This window comes from Muscardinus avellanarius (genome assembly GCF_963383645.1).
Source record: "Muscardinus avellanarius genome assembly, chromosome: 3".
NCBI classification, from domain to species: domain Eukaryota; kingdom Metazoa; phylum Chordata; class Mammalia; order Rodentia; family Gliridae; genus Muscardinus; species Muscardinus avellanarius.
In genome coordinates, this window is record NC_137788.1 from 12,722,977 (window position 1) to 12,745,771 (window position 22,795).

Genomic DNA, 22,795 nt, shown 5'->3' on the forward strand with positions numbered 1-22,795 from the left:
ATGAGATGCAACAAAAACCGCGACTGGATGATCACTGTATACGCAGTCGCCCAAAGAGCCGGAGTCTGAGTACTTTTATCTTTCACAAATGCAGATGTGCCTATCTATTTGTTTTTATCAAGGAAGTTTTTTTTTTTGTTTGTTTTTTTGCGGGTCTGGGGATGGAACCCAGGGGCATTCTACCTCCGAGCTACACCCCCTGCCCTATTTTTTATTCTTTTTTTTTTTTTTTTTTTTTTTTTTTGGTGGTACTGGGGTTCCTGGAAGCCCTTCTACCTTTGGACTACACTCCCAGACCTATTTTATATTTTTGAAACAGGGTCTCTTATGCCAGCGCGGCTGGCTTCGAACCTGCGCGATCCTCCTGTCTCCGCCTCCCAAGCGCGGGGATTACAAGCGTGCGCCACCACGCCCGGCTATTTTTTATTCTTAATTTGAAACTGGGTCTCACTGAGTTGCAGAGGACCTCACTAAGTAGCTGAGGCTGTCCGCGAACTGCGATCCTCCAGGTCTCAGCCTCCCGAATGCTGGGATTACAAGCGTGTGCCACCACGCCCGGCTTTCAAGGAAGTTTTTAATAGACATGCATAACACTTAGACACAAAATCATTACTTTAAAAGTGTTGACCACTATTTAACTCTCAGTCTGAAGCCTAACTCAGAGGACCAAGGAAGCTGTTGGTATTCTACACCGGAGTTCAGAGGCGAGCGAACCTGTGGTGGTGCTGCCCACAGCAGCAGCAAAAACAAGAGCAAAAAAGCTCTTGGAGACCACCTCGCCTTCTGTTTTTGTTTTTCCAGCCAGCTGTCTGGATGGCGCCCGCCTACTTACAGGGAGATCTTCCCTGCCATGGAGACCACATGCTAATTTCCTTTGGAAACACTCAGAAACACACCCAAAATAACGCTTTACCAGACTCTGAGGTATTTGTTCAGTCTAATATGATGCAACTATAATACTGTGTACACCCGAAGACGTGCTAATGCCCGGCCCCAGAATTCAACGTTCTACTCCTTTTACACAGCCTTTTCTCAGCAGGCACAGTGATGCACGTCTGTAATCCCACGAGGCTCGCTGGCCTCAGCAATTTAATAAGATCTTGCTTAAAAAACAAAACAAACGCCGGGCCGCGCTTGGGAGGCAGAGACAGGAGGATCGCGCAAGTTCGAAGCCAGCCGTGCTGGCTTAAGAGACCCTGTTTCCAAATAAAAAAAAGTATAAAATAGGTCTAGGAGAGTAGCCCGGAGGTAGAAGGGTTTCCAGGAACCCCAGTACCACCAAAACCAAAACCAACAAAGACAAAACAAAACGCAAGGCCTCCAGCAAGGCTCAGCACTGTCAGTGCACAAGGGGTGGGGCGCTGCTCCCCTGGAGGTCCTCATCCGGGCCAGAGGGGGGGCCAGCCATGGAACCAGAGCCTGTCCCCAGAGCCAGCAACCAGCCTCAGAGCCTTCCGTCCCCAGATACTCCAAAGGCCTTCCAATGCCCAGCAGCTACGATCAACGCAGAAAATCTCAAAAACAAGGCACCAGCCCAAAAGGCAGCTGTGGGAAACTTGATAATCAGATAGGCACTCTCTACAACAACACTGACATCTCTAAGACTGCTAAGTGGTTCAGATGTCTCCCACGATTCCTATGCAGCTAGAAGAAAATTTCACACGTGAAAGGCACTGTCAGAAGCACAAGGCAATCTTGTTTACTTCTGCACAGAAGCTGTTAAAACAGTGAAGCAATTCCAAATTCTGGTTTCAGTGCCACTTTCCCACAACTGCAGGGCCAATCTGCATACAACCTAGGACTGGAAGAGCAGCTCAGCTGCTTGGTAATGACAAACTCCCCGCCCTGGTACTAGGGGCGAACCCACGGCACTCTACCACTGTCCTTCATCTCCAAGCCTTTCCTCCTGCCTCCGCCTCTGGAGTTGCTGGGATTACAGCATGCACCACCACGCCCTGCCTTAACTGAGGCTGCCTGTATGCTATGAGTGACTAAAACTGTTTTACATTTATTAACATTAGTGGTTTATTAGCTGGGCATGATGGAGCATGCCTGTAATCCCAGTACTAGAGAGGCTGAGAGACAGGAGGATTACAAGGTTGTGGCCAGCCTCAGCTACTTAGTGAGGCCCTCCACAACTTAGTGAGACCCTGTTTCACAATAAAGAATAAAATATAGAAGCCAGGCATGGTGGCGCACAAATGTAATCCCAGCATTCAGGAGGATGAGACAGGAGGATCAGTTTATGACCAGCCTCAGCAACTTAGTGAGGCTCTTTGCAATTCAATGAGACTGTGTTTCAAAATAAAAAATAAAAAAGAGGGCTGGGGATGTAGCTCAGAGGTAGAATGCCCCTGGGTTCCATCCCCAGTACTTCATACATACACACACACACACACACACACACACACACACACACATACATATATACATTATTAGTTTATGATTAGGTGTTTTATATATAGTACCATTTGTATGCCTATTACATGCTAACTCCTGAGTACTAGGCATTTTATATGCATTATCTCACTCAATTGCTATAACCTTACAATGTTTGCATTGTCACTAGATCTGTTTAGCAAATCAATAGTAACTGCAGCCACAGCTGAAGCATAATTATGCTCACTGTAGGCTCTGCATGCCCCCTGGAGACCAAAAAAGAGAAGAAAAGGCAAATCCCACATTCTGAGTCATTAAGAAATCCAACCTAAGCCGGGTGTGGTGGTGCACGCTTGTAATCCCAGCATTTGGGAGGTTGAGACAGGAGGATGGGGTTTGCGGACAGCCTCAGCTACTTAGTGAAGCCCTTTGCAACTCAGTGACACCCTGTTTCAAAATAAAGAATAAAAATGTTGGGCTGGGGGTATAGCTCGGAGGTAGAATGCCCCTGGGTTCCATCCCCAGTACTGAAAAAAAAAAAAAAATCCAACCTAAAGGGGAGACTTAATGCAAGAAAAGGGTGAATGCTTTGTCTGTGGAGGTGCAGGTTTAGCTAAGACTTAGAGTCACCAACAAGAAGTCTCCTCAAGGCCTCCAGAGACTCGAGGGAGGTGCGGAGGTGCTCCACAGGGCTCTCAGTGCCGGTGGCCTCGACATTAACATGTTACAAGATGAGCTGCAGGTTCACAATCCCACCACTTGGTCAGAATCATTTACAATACCAACAACTCACTCAGGTTGTTACCCTAGTTTAGGTTTTCTATTTTTTTTTTTTTTTTTTTTGGTGGTACTGGGCTTCCTGGAAACCCTTCTACCTCCTGGCTACACTCCCAGACCTATTTTATATTTTTATTTGGAAACAGGGTCTCTCAAGCCAGCACGGCTGGCTTCAAACCTGCGTGATCCTCCTGTCTCCGCCTCCCAAGTGCGGGGATTACAAGCGTGCGCCACCACGCCTGGCCTAGTTTAGGTTTTCTAGGCACCATATTTTAGACATCTGGGGTTAAGTTATTTATTTCCATGTAATTTTTTTTCTTTTTCTTTTTCTTTTTTGGTGGTGCTGGGGGATCGAACCCAGGGGCATTCTACCTCTGAGCTACTCTCCCCGTGATCCTCCTGACTCAGTCTCCCAAGTACTAGAATCACAGTACACCACTTGGCTTTTTTTTTGGGGGGGGGAGGCAGTACTGAGTACTTGGAATAAAACCCAGGGACATTCTATCTCCAAGATATATCCCCAGCCCAATTTTTTATTCTTTATTTTGAAACAGGGTCTCACTGAGTTGCAAAGGGCCTAAGTAGCTGAGGCTGTTTGCAAACTGCAATCCTCCTGTCTCAGCCTCCCAAAAGCTGGGATTATAAACATACATCCTCCCACACACACCCCCCCTTCCAGTTTAGTTTTGGGTAATTTTTATTTTAAAGTAGCAAAAGTATTTAAAGATACTTTTAAACAAAAAGCAAAGATAGTTTTAAACTAAGCAACTTAAGGAAACACTACTTCAAAATAAGGAATAAAAATATGGGGCTGGAAGTAGAGCTGGGAGGCAGAATGCACCTGGGCTCAATCCCTACTACGGGCAAAAAAAAAAAAAAAAAAAAAAAAAGGCAACTTCATAAACCTTATGTTTTTCATATTTCTATTATTATTATTATTCTGAGGATTGAACCCAGGGGCATGCTATATCCAAGGTGTACCCCAGAATGAGTTTATTTTTTATGTATTTTTTTGTGTGATTCTGGGTATTGAACACAGAGGCATCTATCTATCTCCAAGCTACACCCCCAGCCCAATTTTATTTCTTATTTTGAAGCAGGGTCTTACTAGGTTGCTAAGAACCTCGCTAAAACTACTGAGGCTGACTTTGAACCTGCATTTCTCCTACTTCAACCTAGCTTCCCTAATTAATTACAAACAGCAAGTTGTAAAAAGGCACAACTTGAGTCGTGCATGGTGGCGCACGCTTGTAATCCCAGCATTCGGGAGGCTGAGACGGGAGGATCATGGTTTGTGGACAGCCTCAGCTACTTAGTGAGGCCCTTTGCAACTCAGTGAGACCCTGTTTCAAAATAAAGAATAAAAAACAGGGCTGTGGGTATAGCTTGGAGGTATAATGCCCCTGGATTCCATTGCCAGCACCGCAAAAATAAATACATAAATAAAAATTTTAAAAGGCACAACTCCTACAGCATAGCTCTCACACCTTAGCTGTACCAGGAGCAGTTGGAAGACATGTTGAAACACAGACCATCGGCCCCGCCTGTGCTCCCTACAGCCCTTGTCAGGGTGGGCCCAGAAGCTGCATTTCTAACAAGCTCCCAGTTATTGCTGACAGTCTGGAACTAAACTTTGAGAACCATGTCCTAGAGAGCTTGCTAATCCTTGGGGAAGCCTGTTAGACAGTGCCCTGCTATGACATTCAAAAGGCATTCAGTCATCCTTTGGCCTTGCTGCCAACATTTGGTGATTTTTTTTTTTTTATTAACACTAAACCTATTTAAAACCTTTTTCTGTGCATATAATCTGTACATGAATACACAGATCCTTTCATTTTGAAAGAGTAAGGGCAATGGTCCAGAGATGTTTCACCTGACAGATATTTTGATTAAAGTATTATTGAAAGAAGCTACTTTAACATTTTCTGGGGATGGAGCTCAGGGGCATTCTACCTCCGAGTTACACCCCAGCCCTATTTTTTATTTTGAAACAGGGTCTCACTGAGTTGCAAAGGCCTCACTAAGTAGTAGCTGAGGCTGTCCACAAGCCGCGATCCTGTCTCAGCCTCCCGAGTGCTGGGGTTACGAGCCCAGCTAACATTTTCAATACATAGGCATTTCCTGGCCGTCACCGTCCACACGTCACTGAACCCACATTGCGCAATGTGTAGAAGGAAGCCAGGTATGGTGGGCGCGCTTGTCATCCCCGCGCTTGGAGGCGGAGACAGGAGGATCCCGCAGGTTCGAAGCCAGCTGCTCTGGCTTAAGAGACCCTGTTTCCAAGTAAAAAGTATAAAATAGGTCTGGGAGTGTAGTCCAGAGGTAGAAGGGTTTCCAGGAACCCCAGTGTCACCAAAATTAAATAAATAAATAACTAAATAAATAAGTAGAAGGAAAAACTGTTTCAATTATTGGCTGGCAAATCATTTTAAGATATACAATGACATAGGTGAATTGCAAATAACTTGCCATGATTTTGGAAACAGATTTAGGACTAGAAATTGGGGACTTAGAAGAGGTAAATTTTTTTTTTTGGGTGCTGGAGACTGAGCTCCAGGGGCATTCTGCCTTCGAGCTATACCCCAGCCCTTTTTATTTCTTGTTTTGAAATAGGGTCTCAACTAGGTTGCTGAAGCTGTCCTCAAAACTGCCATCTTCCAGTCTCAACTTCCCAAGTATTGCGATTACAGGGATGTGCCATTATGCCTGGGAGGCCGTCCATTCATACTGGATAACACTGGCCTTTAGGGCAAAATAAGACCAGCTGGACCAGATTAACAACAACCCCACCTCACATTCTGCTGTGTACTTTTTAGTGACAGGAGCCTCCAGCTGGTGTGTATATGGAGGGTGGGAAGGATGAATTTTACTGACAGGACCAAGGCTGGGTCTTGGAGGGTGCGCACTGAGCCTTTGGCTTGGTAGAACTGTCATCACGGTCGTGTGTAAAGTGAACAACTCTGAGAGCAAGAATCAAGAGAAAGGACAGTTTGGAGAGGCATTTCCCAGAATACCACATGAGTATCAGATTCTGAGCACCCGCAGACCATTAAGAGGACATGCTGGTAGGTATGTATAATTTAGGAGGCAACAGAGTCCTTGAAGAAAAACTACTGGAGCTGTAATTCAATTGTTTAACTTGTTTACAACTCTAAACTTTTTTTTTTTTTTTGGTGGCACTAGGGGTGGAACCCAGGGGTTTCTACCTCCGGTCTATACACCCACACCTATTTTATATTTTTATTTGGAAACAGGGTCTTACTAGTTGCTGAGAGCCTCACTAAGTAGCTGAGGCTGGCTGTGAACCTGTGCGATCCTCCTGTCTCAGCCTCCCAAGCGCGGGGATTACAAGCGTGCGCCACCACGCCGCCACCACGCCAGGCTTAAACTGTTCTGATTTTACAAGTAATATTTTGTTTGTGTGTGTGCACTACTGGAGAGCTGCACCCGCAGCCCTATTTTATTCTTGATTTCGAAACAGTGTCACTAAGTTGCAGAGAGCCTCACAAGTTGCTGAGGCTGACCACAAACTGGCAATCCTGTCTCAGCCTCCCAAGCACTGGGATTACAAGCAAGTACTGCATGGTTTACAAGTAATATTTCATAACAGGAACAAAATAAGGTTTCATGGTTTTATAACAAGGACTCGGCTGCCTCTGCTAAAAGCAGTGACTCTTAGGTTTGCAGACGAGTAACCAAAAGCAGAATAAGGTTTGGCAACTCTGGTTTCATTTTGTATCTGTCTCCTTTATTACCTTAAACTCTAGGTCAAGCACATGCTCAAATCAAATCTGCATATAGGTGTTCATTTATTTATTTTATTCTTTTGGTACTAGGGATTGAACCCAGGGGCATTCTACCTCTGAGCTATACCTCCAACTCTATTTTATTTTTATTTTGAAACAGGGTCTAAGTTTCTGAGGCTGGCTCCGAACTTGTGATCCTCCTGTCTTTGCCTTCTCAAATACTGGAATTACAAGCATGCCACCACACCCAGTTTAGGCTTGTTAATTTAAGGAGTGTTTGTGCTGGGAGTAGTGGTACATTCTGTATTCCTAGTACTAGAGAGCCTGAGACAGGAAGATTGCAGGCTTGAGGCCAGACTCAGCAACTTAGCAAGACCCTGTTTCAAAAAATAAAAAGGGCCGGGTATGTAGCTTGGAGGTAGAATGCCCCAGGTTCGATCCCCAGTCTCCCTCCCCACAAGGGTGTTTCCATCTAAAACCTAGTAATGTAAGGTGTATTGAACCCAGATTTGCCTATCTTATCCTATTTCAGGAAGGAGATACTATGTGCCCAGGTGTTAGCTCTTATAGCTGACAGTTACCCACCCCAGAAGTAGTACCTAAAAGTTTCAGGGGTCTCCCACTTCAGGATCTCAAATCTGATAAATAAAATCCTGAGCAACAAGTGGAAACTGCCGCCCTCAAGGGGTAAGGATTTCTCCTGAGCTGCCTGCACCTTGCAGATCCAGAAGCAAAGGAATGACCAACCAGACCATAGGTTGTTTTTTTCTTTTTTTTGGTGGCACTGGGGGTGGAACCCAGGGGCTTTCTACCTCTGGGCTATACTCCCAGACCTATTTTATACTTTATTTGGAAACAGGGTCTCACTAAGTTGCTGAGAGCCTCACTAAGGAACTGAGGCTGGCTTCGAACCTGTGCGATCCTCCTGTCTCAGCCTCCCAAGCGCAGGGATGACAAGTGTGCGCCACTGTGCCTGGCTCAGACCACAGTTTAATAAGGCAGACCTCTGGCCCTGACCCAGTTCTTCCTCTATTTAAACCTGAAGTGCCTGCCTACTTCCCAAAGACAGGGCTGAGATGCTGGATCCTACTTTGCCTTCTCAATACGGCCACACCGATTGAAGTTTTCTTTCCTACTTTATTTATTTATTTTTGTGGGTCAGGGGATGGAACCCAGGGGCATTCGCCCTCCGAGCTACAGTCCCTGCCCTATTTTTGATTCTTTATTTTGAAACCGGGTCTCACTGAGTTGCAGAGGGCTGCACTAAGTACTGAGGCTGTCTGTGAACTGCGATCCTCCGGTCTCAGACTCCCGAATGCTGGGATGACGAGCGTGCCCCCGCGCCCGGCTTCTTTCCTACTTTAGACCATTAGCTTTTCTGCTTTGTTTTTGGGGCAAATGGCTGGGCCTAGTTTGTGGGAATCCCTGAAGTCAATTTTCTGGCCTAGGGCTCCAGTTAACAGCTTCAGGAGAAAGGCAATAAAAGGAAAACTGATGGGAAAAAAACACACCCCCAAACTCAAGAGTATAAACACCTTGAATACCATTCAGAATAGTCTCTGAAGTACACGGCCCAAGGATCATGGGGTTCTGTCAGAACAGACATCCATTTCAACACTGGTGTGGTGAACAATAGTTATGATAGACGTTTATACGTACATAGAGGCCCACAGAAGGTACCGAAACAATGCTTTAAAGAAAAAGTAGGAGGTAAATAGGAAATTGCAGAAGCTGAAATTCTGTTTTTTTTCTTTTCTTTTGGTACTGGGGACTGAACTCAGTGGCATTCTACCTCTGAGCTATACCCACAGCCCTACTTTTTTATTTTTATTTTTGAAACAGGGTCTTGTTAGGTTGATGAGTCTTACTACTTTCTGACACTGTCCTCAAACCTTCAATCTTCCTGTCTCAGACTCCCAAGTACTGGGATTACAAGTGTACACCATCATGTCCGGCCAGAGGCTGAAATTTTTGCTTTCTAAAACTTGGTTCTATCTAACCATACTCTTGGGTCTGGGATGTAGCTAAGTGGCAAAGCACCTGCCTTCAGGTGTGGCAATCTGGGTTCGATCCCCAGTTCCAAAAAGACCAAAAAAAAAAAAAAAAACCACCAAAAAAACCCTAAGAAAAAGTTAAAATTAAAGCTTGCTCGTGAATTCAGTGTGAAACCAATCTAAGTGAGCTACCAGTACCAGATATGACACCGGATGCAAAAGAACTACATTCTGTTCAGGCTACTAGCACACCCCCCATTTGGAGCTGGGCCAAGCTGGCATCCTGGCCTCTGACTTAATCTGAGCATTTAGCATACTGTCTTGACATGATCCGTTAGAGCTCCCCAGTAAGATCATACTGTCCTCAAGGACAGGAACTTGTTCTCATTAAATGCTTGTGAATGAACCCAAACACGAAAGCTCAGCTTAGGGACCTCTCTTGAGCTGGGTGAGAACTGACTCCAGCCAATCACAATGTACACTTGGAGGTACAGCCAATCACAATGTACACTTGGAGGTACAGCCAATCACAATGTACACTTGGAGGTACAGCCAATCACAATGTACACTTGGAGGTACAGCCAATCATAATGTATACTTGGAGGCAGCGCCAGACCTTTCACATAGTAAGGCCAAACATTTTTTTTGGGTCCCTCCTCTGCGTACTCTTGATTTTATTCTATCTTATGCCTCTACTGCAACAAGTTAATGAATGATGTAAACATTCACAGATGGTATACATAGCTTACAAGGCTCCTGGGCTTCAGGGTCCACATTTTTATTAATACATCTATACCTGTACCTTTAAGAACACTCCCTGGGTCATTGTAGAACATCCAAAGAGCCGGTGCTTTGTAAAGGCAGCGGGAAACTTTTAGGTCCTGTATAACTATATATGCCACAGGCAGGAACAGAAAGAAATTCCCTCTTGGCATTTGTATTCAGGCCAATAAACAAATCCACTTGATGAACAGGGCGGCACTTATCAGCTAAAAATTAACAACATAAAAACCAGTTAACAGCCCCTTGTTGCCATTTCAAGTATCTTTTGATGCAATGTCTGGGGGAGAAGAGGGAGTCTAGAGACTTCACTTTAATCTGATAACTTGGTAGCTGCAGTTCCTAACTGTGTGTGGGGTCCTCTTTCAAGTGGCTCTATTTAGAAGTGAAAACAACATTGCCAGTCATAAACTCTCTGGCCCTGTTCAAACACAAAAATCCTAGTCAGCCAAGGGAGAAAGCCAAATTGAACAAGGTCAGTTTTTATTTATTCATCCCTGGAGGACCAAAGCTTACCCAGATCTGTGCTATTCCAATGTCCATTCTTCACTCTAATAGGTGAGAACACGTCCTACAGCAGAGAAGCATGCATTGTGGAAAAATCCCAGGATCTGAACATTATAAATAACATGCCCCTCTACCACATACACACGTAAAATAGTATGTCATCTTACTAAGAACAAATAATCTGCCTTAAAAATAAATCACAGGAGCCAGGCGTGGTGGCACACACTTGTGATCCCAGCATTTGGGAGGCTGAGACAGGAGGATTGCAAAGGTTCAAAGCCAGCCTCAACTACTTGGTGAGGCTCTCAGCAACTTACTGAGACCCTGCTTCCAAATAAAGTATAAAATAGGTTTGGGAGTATAGCCCGGAGGTAGAAAAGCCCCTGGGTTCCACCCCCAGTACCGAAAAAAACAAAAACAAAAACACAGGAGCAAGGCGTGGTGGCGCATGCCACCATGTGTGCTAGAAGCCAGAACAGTAATTACCTCTGGGGTGGCATGAGGAGAAAGAGACACAGGAGCGGTCAGAGGTTATGGAGTATTTTATATCTTGATCTAGGTGATCAACATGACTGCTGTGAGGTTTTTTTGTTTTGTTTTTGTTGTTTTTTGGAGGTACCGGGGTTCCTGGAAACCCTTCTACTTCCAGGCTACACACCCAGACCTATTTTTTATATTTTTTAAATTTGGAAACAGGGTCTCCTAAACCCTTCGAACCTGCGCGATCCTCCTGTCTCCGCCTCCCAAGCCCGGGGATTACAAGCGTGCGCCACCACGCCCGGCTCTGCTATGATATTTTGAGACACAGGCTTTGGTTGCATCCATGGACCCTGGCTTATAATTCCTTCTGTTAGGCAGGCCACAGAAACTAGAATTTCTATTCCCCAGGCAAGTCACAGAAATCCTATCTTGAGCTGGGCATGGTGGCACATGCTTGTAATCTCAGTACTCGGGAGGCTGAGACAGGAGGATCACAGGTTCTCAAGACACCCTCAGCAAGTTAATGAGGTGCTCAGCAATTTGGTGAAACCCTGCTTCCAAATACAAAAATAAAATGGGTCTGGGGGATGTAGCCTGGAGGTTAAAGGCTCCTGGGGTTCCAACCCCAGTAGCCCCAGAAAATGTCAAAGCTGGTAGACTGAACTATAAATCACGTTCTCACATGATATCAAGCACTACTTTAGCTAGTAAATAATTATCTATTAGCAAAATTAAAATACCTAATTGGAGCTGGATGTGGTGGCACTTGCCTATAATCTCAGTACTCGGGAGGCTGAGACAGGAGGATCACAGGTTTGTGGCTAGCCTCAGTAACTTAGTGAGACCATCAGCAACTTAGTGAGACCTTGTTTCTAAATAAAAGATAAAACAGGACTCAGGGGTACAGCTCAGAGGTAAAATGCCCCTGGGTTCAATCTCCAGCAACAGGGAGAAAGAAAGGAAAAGTTCTTAGCTGGGTGTGGTGGTATATGTTTGTAATCCACTCAGTACTTGAGAGGTTGAGACAGAAGAATCACAAGTTCATGGTCAGACTCAGTAACTTAGTGAGACCCTGTTTGAAAAAAAAAAAAAAAAGTAGGGATGAGGGTATAACTCAGAAGTAAAGTGCCCCTGAGTTCCAGAAGGTCACAGCAGGAGGAATGGCAGAGGAGAGCCGCTCCGCTCACGGCAGTCTCCAAGTGGGGAGCCAGAACAGACGCAGCTCCCAAGGCCGTGGTCCCCAGCAACCTATTTCCTCTAGTCACACACTACCTGCTTAAAGTTACCCGCTATAGTCCAAATTTTTAACTCACCAAATAGACTGATCTACTGATGAGGTTAGAGCCCTCATGACTCTATTATTTCACCTCTAAATATCACTGCATTACCTCACACGAGCTTTTCCTGGGGAGCAATCCATAGCCAAACCCTAACACTCAGCCGCCTAGGAAGAGCACCCTGTAGAGGCTCTACAAAACCTCTTCAAAATCCCAAGAACCGAAAAACGCGAGAAACGGGCCCGATCCTGATTATGTAGAGAATAAACAGGAAAACAGCAAGTACGAGGCAGGAGCTGGTCTAGGGCAGTAGATTGTCCTGGAAGACAAGAGTGTCATTCCTGGGGAAGCAGAAGCTAGAAATAACTCAGATAAAATCTTCTGTGAAGCTGGGCGTGGTGGCGCACGCTTGTAATCCCAGCATTCGGGAGGCTGAGACCGGAGGATCGTGGTGCGCGGACGGCCTCAGCTACGTAGTGAGGCCCTCTGCAAATCAGTGAGACCCTGTTTCAAAATAAGGAAAAAAAATAGGGCAGGAGGTGTAGCTCAGAGGTCGAATGCCCACCCCTAGACCCGCAAAAAAAAAAAAAAAAAAAAAAATCTTTTGTGAGCCCCCCCTTAGGATTAGCCTTTATAATCTTGTTCAGGACATAAAAGCAAGTCTAGCCAGGGTCTTTTTGGTGGGTCTGGGGATGGAACCTAGGAACATATGACCTCTGAGCTATACCCTTTTCCTCTTTCTTTCTTTCTTTCTTTCATTCATTCTTTCTTTCGTGGTACTGGGGGTGGAACCCAGGGGCTTTTCTACCTCTGGGCTATACTCCCAGACCTAATTTTTATACTGTATTTGGAAATAGGGTCTAAGTTGCTGAGAGCCTCACTAAGTAGCCGAGGCTGGCTTCGAACCTGTGGGATCCTCCTGTCTCAGCCTCCCAAGCGCGGGGTTTAGGAGGGTGAGCCACCACGCCTGGCCAGTCTCAATTATTTTACCTGAGTGATCAGCAGAGGCCTGTGCCGTTTCCACTCACCAACATCTGCAACCCTTTTATTCATACAAATGAACAGCCAGCTCTAGTGTACACATCTGTGACCCCAGGACCTAGTGTACACATCTGTGACCCCAGGTGGAAACAGGATGATCTTAAGTTCAAGACCAGCTTTAGCAACTAACAAGATTCTGTTTAAAAATAACTTTTTTTTCCCCTAAAGGGCTGGGGTAGCCAGGTGTGGTGGCACACCCTTGTAATCCCAGCATTTAGGAGGCTGAGACAGAAGATTCGTGGTTCACAGACAGCCTCAGCTACTTAGTGAGGCCCTTTGTAACTCAGTGAGACCCTGTTTCAAGATAAAGAATAAAAAATAAGGCTGAGGGTATAGCTTGGAGGTTCCATCCCCAGTGCCAGAAAAAATAAAACATAAAAAAAAATAAAAATAAATGGCTGGGGTGAGGCGGGCTTGCAATCCCAGTACTTGGGAGGCTGAGATAGGAGGATCACAGGTTTGCGGACAGCCTCAGCAACTTGTGAGGCCCTCTGCAACTTGGCAAGATCCTGTTTCAAAATAATGAATAAAAAATAGGGCTGGTGGTGTGGCTTGGAGGTAGAATGCCCCTGGGTTCGATGCTCAGTCCCCCTACTCCCACAAAGAAGTTGGGGATGGCAGTACACGCTTGTAATCCAAGTACTCGGGAGGCTGAGACTGAAGATCATAGGTTTGTGGCCAGCCTCAGCTACTTAGTAAGGCCTTCCAAAACTTAGTGAGATCCTGTTTCAAAATAAGAAATTAAAAATAGGTCTAGAGGCATAGCTTGGAGGTAGAATGCCCCTGGGTTCAATCCCTGATACAAAAAATAAATAAATAAAAAATAAAAAAAGGAGCCGGGCGTGGTGCCACACGCTTATAATCCCAGTATTCGGGAGGCTGAGACCAGAGGATCACGGTTCACAGACAGCCTCAGCTACTTAGTGAGGCTCTCTGCAGCTCAGTGAGACCCGGTTTCCAAATAAAGAATAAAAAATAGGGCAGGGACTGTAGCTCAGAGGTCGAATGCCCCTGGGGTTTCATCCCCAGACCCATAAAAAAATTAATTAATTTTAAAAAAAGGGATAGGATATAGTTCAGAGTTAGTCTCTGCTAAGTAGTCAACTTTCCCATCCCCAGCAGACCCCTTGATTCTGCTATCTCATCAAAGACACTACTCTAACAGTTATCTTCCCGTATCCAAACCAATATGTTCCTCTAGATCATTCCTATCAACATGAAAACATGCTATAAAATCTGCTATCTTAAAAAAAAAAAAAAAAAAAGCAAGCTGGGTGTAGTGGTACAGGACTGTAATCCCAGTACTTGGGAGACTGAAACAGGAGGAGCACTGGTTCAAGGCCAGTCCCAGCAACTTAATGAGAGCCTCAGCAACTTAGTGAGATCTTGTTTCAAAATAAAAAATAAAAGGGCTGGGAGTGTAGTGTGGAGGTTGAACATCCCTGGGCTAAAGGCCCGGTGTACTCCAAGAAATAAAGAACCCCTCAAAAGCAAAGAACCTCTCTTCTATGTCTACTGGTACTTAAAACTGCTACTTAATTTCTTTGCTGATTTTACTGCAAAAACCCTCAATATAAATAAACTGAGCCTCCCGGCATGTTGGCGCACGCTTGTAAACCCCGTGCTTGGGAGGCGGAGACAGGAGGATCGCCAGGAGGATGGCGGAAGCCAGCTGAGCTGGTTTAAGAGACCCTGTTTCCAAATAACAATATAAAATAGGTCTGGGAGTGTAGCCCGGAGGTAGAAGGGCTTCCAGGAACCACAGTACCACCAAACAAACAAACAGACAAACAAAGCCTTCCTTTTTTGTCTTTCTGTAGTGTTCTGTGGAGCTACCTGTGCTTGCTAGGTATGCTCTAGCGCTGAGCTGCACCCCCAGCTCTACAAGTATTGTTTATAATCTCTGCCTTCAGCTCTTCTGGTCCCACTTTCCTAAAACCATTAAAACAGGCTTTTGTCCCTACCACTCCCCAGCACATTCTATTTACAACATTCAGAGCCAGCCCTCCTCCTCCGTGACTGACTGTTGGCTTCGACGGCCGCTCCTGAAGCACTTCCGCGCGCTTGGCCTTCTCCTACCTCACTGGGTGGTCCTTCTCTAGTCCTTGGAGTCCAGCCAGTGGCCTGGTCTTTGTCCTGACTACTCACTCCCAGGTCACTCCTGCTCTCCTGGCTCTAACCTCGTCTATATGCCAATGGCTCTTTATGTGGCTATCTCCAAACTACTACCTGACCTCCAGATACCTACGTGTTTTCCTGGATGGCCTAAAAGGCATCTCAAACTTAACATGTTTCAAACAGAATTTCTCAAGCCAGGCGTGGCGGCGCACACTTGTTATCCCGGCATTTGGGAGGCTGAGACAGGAGGATTGAGGCTTTCGGACAGCCTCAGCTACTTAGGGAGGCTCTTTGCAACTCAGTGAGACCTTGCTTCAAAATAAGGAATAAAAAGTCGGGCTGGGGTGCAGCTTGGAGGTAGAGTGCCCCTGGGTCTCATCCTCAGTTCTGCAAAAACAAAGTAAAATAGAATTTCTCTTTTCTGCGCTTGTCAACGTTAGCCGCCCAGTCTCCCCTGTTTCTGTTCATGGCAAGTGCACCCTTCCACATAACCAGGCTAAAGACCAGGAGCCAGCCCTGACTCCTCTCCCTCACACTCCACATCCAACCTGCGCAATCCCCGGCTGTCTGTCCATCCCGTTCTCAGCATTCTGCTAAAGCCTGCTCGGGCTGCCCTCATTTCTTATCTACACAACTGCTGTCACCTTTTAAAAGGTCTCCTTTGCTGTAATCCCGGTACTTGGGATCACAGGTTTGCAGCCAGCCTCAGCTACTCAGGGCCTCTGCAATTTAGAAGACTAAAACATAGGGCAGGGAGAATGGCTCAGAGGTAGAATGTCCTTGGGTTCAATCCCTGGTATTGAAAAAAAAAAAAAAAAAAAAAAAGCAGTCAAGTCAGTAGTAGTGCACACTTGTAATCCCAGTACTTGGGAGGCTGAGACAGGAGGATGGCAGGTTCAAGACAGCCTCAACAAGTAGTGAGACTCTCATCAAACTAGCAAGATCCTGTTTCAAAATAAGAAATAATATCAGGCTGAGAGTGCAGTTCGAAAGTAGATCGCCTCTGGGTTTAATCCCCAGTACCCCCCCCCTCCCCACACACAAAATAAAACAAAACACAGAAGCAGTGAAACTCTTCATCAGCCTGGCAAGATCCTATTTCAAAAATAAAAATAAAATAGTGCTGAGTGTAGCCTGGAGGTAGAATGCCCCAAGGTTCAATCTCCTGTGCAATAAACAAACAAATAAATGCAAATCAAGGGCTAGGTATGATGGAGTATTCCTATAACCAGTACTTAGAAGGCTAAGACAGGAAAACTGTGAGTTCAAGATCAGACTCAGCAACTTAGTGAGACCCTGTCTCAAAATAAAAAAATAAAAAGGCCTAGGGGTGTGGCTGGCAGCTAGAACCCCTCCCTGGGCTCAATCCCCAGTAACTCCCCCCACCACAGGATACTATCACAGCCTGTACAAACTCACACAAGAGGAGAGGCACCACCCTTGCCTCAGCCGCCCTCCCACCTATCTACCATAACACAGTGAGGGCAGGTCAAGGAGCACCAGTCACTCAACTTGTTTAGTTAAGAAGAAAGTAGCTTGGTGGGGCCGGCTATGGTGGCGCTGTAACCCCAGCATTCGGAACAGCCTCAGTTACTTAGCGAGGCCCTTCGCAACTCAGTGAGACCTTGTCTCAAAAAAAAAAAAAAAAAAAAGGACTAAAATAAAGGGCTAGGAAATACCATAAAAAATAAAAAAATAAAAGAGAGTGAACTTGGTTGGGATTCAGAACAGAAACATTCCCTCAGGAAATCTTCCTCTGGGACTTCTGCCTAAACAAGAATTTCACAAGATTCTTCACTGAACTCTTTTTTTGTTAAGTAGACATTTGAAAAAGCTCAGTTTTTCCCCCACTAAAACTAAACTCGGATTATCAATTAGGGTGAGGCAGAAATTTGAAAACTACATTAAAATTCAGAAGATTTATTTATTTGTTTATTTATTGGTGGTACTGGGGTTCCTGGAAACCCTTCAACCTCCGGGTTACACTCCCAGACCTATTTTTATTTTTTTATTTGGAAACAGGGTCTCTTAAGCCAGCAAGGCTGGCTTCGAACCTGCACGATCCTCCTGTCTCCACCACCCAAGCCCGGGGATTACAAGCGTGCGCCACCACGCCCGGCAATATCCAGAAGTTTTAAAAGGAGAACATTTCAAGCTGGGCGTTGGTGGCGCACGCTTGTAATCCCAGAATTTAGGAGGCTGAGACAGGAGAATGGCAGGTTCAGTCAGCCTCAGCTACTTAGTGAGGCCCTCTGCTACTTAGTGAGACCCTGTTTCAAAACAAAGAATAAAAAAATAGGACTGGGGGTGTAGCTTGGAAGTAGAATGCCCTTGGGTTCAAGCCCCAGTACCAAAAAGGTAAAATAAAAGAGGAACATTCTAAGCTGTGTGTGGTGACGTATGCCTGTAATCCCAGAACTTGGAAGGCTGAAACAGAAGGACCATAGGTTTGAGACCAGCCTCAGCAACTTGGCAAGACTTTGTTTTAAAACCAAAAAATAAAAAGACCTGACGGTGTATCTTGGAGGCACAGTGCCCCCGGGTTCAATCCCCAGCACCAAATAATAACATTAATAATGATGACGATGATGGGAACATTCCAAATATTCTATATAGAATCTGATTCGCTAAACCAGTTACTTCTCTAACACGTCTACCTTAGGAATTCCAAAGCACAGTCTTTTTGTGTGTGGCACTGGGGACTGAACCTAGGACGTTCTATCTCTAAGTTTTACCGCCAGTCCTTTATTTTTTGTTTTTAATTTTAAACAAGTCTTTCTAAGTTGATAAGGCTGGCTTTGAACCTGCAATCCTCCTGTCTCAGCCTCCCAAGTACTGAGATTACAGGCTTGCACTACCACCCCAGGCTGAAAGCGCAGTCTTTAAACATAATGGTCAACAACAACAACAGCAATAACACAAGTTCTGGGCTGGGGATGCCCCTCAGTGGTAGACCGCTGTGTAGCATGTGTGAAGCTTTGGGTTCCATTAGAAAGGGGAGGAGAAGAGAGGGGCGGCCCCATGTTCATATAACAAGAAGAAACAACGGAAGCAGCTCACAGCAGGCTACAAAGACCCCAAAGCCCAGAGCTCCATTTCCACAAGAGTAAGACCTACGCCAAATGTAGCAAAGGCATAAAGTTTGGTTACAAGATAGAGAAAGGTAGTATTAGCATTTTGTGATCGGAATGATCAAACCTGCTCTGAAATGGATGTTGGACAAAATACCAGTACAGTGACAATAGAATGCTTAAACAAAGAAGCCCTTCTCTATATCATTATTATTATTTTTATTATTATTATTATTATTAATTGTTGTTGTTGTTGTTGTTGTTGTTATTTGCGGGTCTGGGGATAGAACCCAGGGACATTCTACCTCCAAGCTACACCTCCAGCCCTATTTTTTATTCTTTATTTGGAAACAGGGTCTCACTGAGTTGCAGAGGGCCTCACTAAGTAGCTGAGGCTGTCTGTGAACCACGATCCTCCTGTCTCAGCCTCCCAAATGCTGGGATTACAAGTGTGTGCCTCCACCCCTGGCTGACCTTCTGTATTTTAGAATCTGTCACTCCAAGTGTTAATCAATACTGCACAAAGAACTGGAAAAAGAGATCCTCCGGAGTTCAAAATTCTGAAGGCCTTAAAATAATACTAACCTTCAAAGTTTTCTGTAAAATTACTATTTCTTTGTATTCTTACTAATTTTGGGGGGAGATTCCTGGGGATTGAATGGGGGCGGGGTCTACCTCTGAACTCTATCCCCAGGCCTTTTTATTTTCAAACAGGGTGTTGCTAAATTCCCTGGGCTAGTTTTGAACCTGGGACCCTCCTGTCTCAGCCTCCCAAGTGGATTACAGGGATTGTATCATCACACTTGGCATTTTTTCAATAATTTTAATAGACTGTCTTCTGCGCAAACCCAGCTCTACTCATGTCCTGTTCATATGCCTCTCCTCTATTTGTCTACTGCAATGGGAAGGAAAAGAAGTATTGAGCTTTGGGGAGGCTTGCAACTGGCTTTAATGCCAAGCCTGTACATTCACTCTGGTGGTTATACACACACAGGAAAACATGCACTAGCATTCCCAGCCCATTTAAAAACAGAACCATCTAGTTCTATCCCACATTTTCTGAGCAATATAGTAATTTGCTCATAGTTAATAGAGAATTCATAGCTGTGCGTGGTCACCCATGCCTGTAATCCCAGTATTTGGGAGACTGAGACAAGAGAAATCACAGGTCTGAGGACAGACTCAGCAAGTAGTGAGACTCTTCATCAACCTAGTGAGACCCTGTTTCAAAAATAAAAATGAAGCCGGGCGTGGTGGCACACGCTTGTAATTCCAACATTTGGGAGGCAGAGGCCAGAGGATCACGGTTCGCGGCCAGCCTCAGCTACTTAGTGAGGCCCTCTGCAACTCAGTGAGACCTTGTTTCAAAAAATCTAAAAAAACCTAAAAAATAGGGCTAAGGGTGTAGCTCTGAGATAGAATGTCCCTGGGTTCCAACCCCAGTACCACAAAATAAATAAATAAATTAATTAATTAATAATAAAATAGGGCTGGTAGTGTAGCTTGGAAGTAAAATGCTCCTGGTGGTTCAATCCCCCATACGTAAAAAAAAAAAAAAAAAAAAAACCAAGAGAGAGAGAGAAAGAGACAGAGAGAATTGGTGATGATTATACTTACATAGTCCAGTGCCCTTTCTTCTTTCCTTCTTTTGATTTTTTTTTTGTACTCGGTATGGAACCCAGGGGCTTTCTACCTCCAGGCTAAACCCCCAGACCTATTTTATATTTTACCTGGAATCAGGGTCTCACTACAAGCGTGCGCCACCACGCCCAGCCCGTCCAGTGCCCTTTCTAAGACCCTGTTGCCTTTCATCTTGTGGTCAAAGTAGCAAGGCAAGTACAAAGGGTGAACCCACCCAAGAAAACCAAGTCTTTTTAGTCCTGCCTGGGTTCCAACCTTGAAAGCCAAATAAAGAATGTTTTAACAGAACACTATATTGAATGGACACTCTGTCTCCATTATACCAGTCCCTCTGATCTTATGTATTACTTTTAACTGTCTCGTCAAAAACAGTACAAAAACAATTGTACTTTTATTAAATCCCCCTCAGGAAAGTTTAAATCAAAAAGAAGAAAATAACCTAGTTCTCCTTTTTTTCCCCTACTGCCAGAATTCTGGCACAGTGGGATGTGCAGGAATGCACCTACTATGGAATCTTCCCACACTCCTAAGTTGTTAAAAGTTACTAGCAGAGACATGTCCCATACACTCCCCAAATATCTGAGCTGGGAAGAACAAAAGATACTCAGAGACCGTAGCCCTAGGACAACAGCTTCTGTCAGTCAGCTGCAGTTCTCACGACTCTGTGTTTCTGCTCTTACTTCAACCTCACACCAAAAGCACATCACACCTGAACAAGTACTTGAGAAAGGCGTGCAAGTGAGTTCACACAGTGCAGCCGACTCTGGCGGCAGGCGCCAATACTGATGACGAAGTAGATTTTTTTAGAAATTCAAAGACTTAGGCAAGCGTATTAATCTTGGCATTTATACAACAGATTTGAAAAGGGACCTGAGGTTCCATGTGAGACCAACACCAACAAAGGTCAGGTGAGGTTTCCATGCCAAGGGGATTACCTGGTCAGAAGGCAAAGATCAGCAGGTGTCTCTTACCTGAAGCCAAAGGTCGGATCCACTCTTTGCTGTTCAAGTCGAGTCTCCAGAGGTCATTGAAGGCAGCATTGCAGCTGCTCTGGGTGCAGCCTCCGAACACATACATAGACTGATTGGCGTCATAATAGCACGCACCTAGGAGAAACCAGCAGACAAGCAACTGCGGCTTCACACTGAGCTCCTTCCAGTCCTTTAACATTTTTCTTTCTTCCTTTCCTTTTTTCCCTCCCTCCCTTCCTTCCTTTCATTCCTGTGGTATTGGGGATGGAACCCAGGGGCATTCTACCTCTGAGGTATACCCATAGCCCCTTTTATTTTTTTACTTATCTTGTGTGTGTATGTGTGTTACTGGGAATTAAACCCAGAGACATTTTACCTCTGAGCTGTAACTCCAGCCCTATTTTATTTTTAATTTTGAAACAGGGTCTCACTAAGTTGCAAAGGGTCTAAGTTGCCCACACTGGCTTTAAACCTGTGATCCTCCTGTCTCAGCCTCTCAAGTACTGGGATCACAAGTGTGTGCCACCATACTTGGCTTATTTTAATTTTGATACAGTGTCTTATTAAGTTGCTGAGGCTGGCCTCAAACACATAATCTTCCTGCTTCAGCCTCCCAAATACTGGGATTATAGGGGTGGTGCCACCATGCCTGTCTAGTCCATGTTTTTCTTTTTCTGTGGTACTGGGAATGGAACCTAGGGGCATTCTACCTCCGAGCTCCATCCCTAGCCCTATTTTTTATTATTTATTTTGAAACAGGATCTCACTGACTTACGAAGGCCTAAGTACCTGAGGCTGTCCCCAAACCACAATCCTCCTGTCTCAGCCTCCCAAATGCTGTCCATGTTTTCCAAAACTCAAGGGTCTACACATTCAGCAACTCTAATGTTATACTTGGGAGGCTGAGATGACAGGAGGATCGCAGATTGGAGGACAGCCTCAGCAAGTAGTGAGACACTGTTTTCAAAGAAAAGAAAAATTAAGCTTGGAGGTAGAGTACCCCTGGGTTCAATTCCCAGCATCACAACAAACACACACACACACACACACACACACACACACACACACACGGTTGGGGATGCAGCTCAGTGGTAGAGCACTTCCTAGCACATTCAAGGCACTGGGTTTACTCTCCAGAACTGGGGGGGAAAAAAGAAAAAAAGAAAAAGGGAAATGCCACCACTGCTGACTCTTCCAACGGCACCACTGTAGCTGCCTTTGATACACAACAGCTCGGGGATGGAACCCTTCGTCTCCCACCTGTGAGGCCCGTTAAGGCCTCTGCACACTAGGGAGGCAGGGACGGGAGAGGAGATGACCAGCAAAAGCAGCACTTACAGCGGCATCTCAGTCGGCACAGGAGTAAGGTCAAAACCTCAATGTCAGCGCTGCGCAACGCTGCAGCTGCGGCCCTCAGTTGCTGAAACGCCCAGACGAACCCACAAGACAGAAAGCAGACAGACAGACAGTGCATGCACGCGCGCGCACACACACACACACACACAGAAAACAGAGGGACAGACACAAAGTCAAGAACTAAGATAACCCTTGAATAACCAAAAGTCTCATACCTGCACAATCTTTACTACATCCCAGAATTCACATTAGACTGGTACACAAAGGTTTAGTCTTATACTTTCCACTGACTCTCAGCATTTAAAAATAACTTCTAAGCTGGGCGTGGTGGCGCACACTTGTAATCCCTGCATTCAGGAGGCTGAGACTGGAGGATCGCAGTTTGTGGTCCGCCTCAGCTACTTGGGCCCTCTGCAACTCAGTGAGACCCAGTTTCAAAATAAAGAATAAAAAATAGGGTAGGGGGCGTAGCTCAGAGGTGAATGCCCTTGGGTTCCATCCCCAGTACTGTAAAAAAATAAACCAAACCAAACCAAACAAAAAACCCCCAAACCTTCTATATCTAAATCAGTTTTTTGGGTTATTTATTTATTTGGTGGTACTGGGGTTCCCGGAAGCCCTTCTACCTCCGGACTATACTCCCAGACCTATTTTTAT

At 45.2% G+C, this 22,795-nt stretch overlaps 1 protein-coding gene across 1 annotated transcript in view; it reads right to left on the reverse strand.

The window, feature by feature from the left end:
* Window positions 1-22,795, reverse strand: part of FBXO42 (F-box protein 42) — a gene marked incomplete at its 3' end in the record, with an annotated part of 81,833 nt that overhangs the window by 13,889 nt on the left and 45,149 nt on the right. The window contains exon 4 of the mRNA XM_080691249.1: window positions 20,783-20,917. Within this exon, the coding sequence (XP_080547375.1) occupies window positions 20,783-20,917 (135 nt within the window). The remainder of the gene's footprint in view (window positions 1-20,782; window positions 20,918-22,795) is intronic.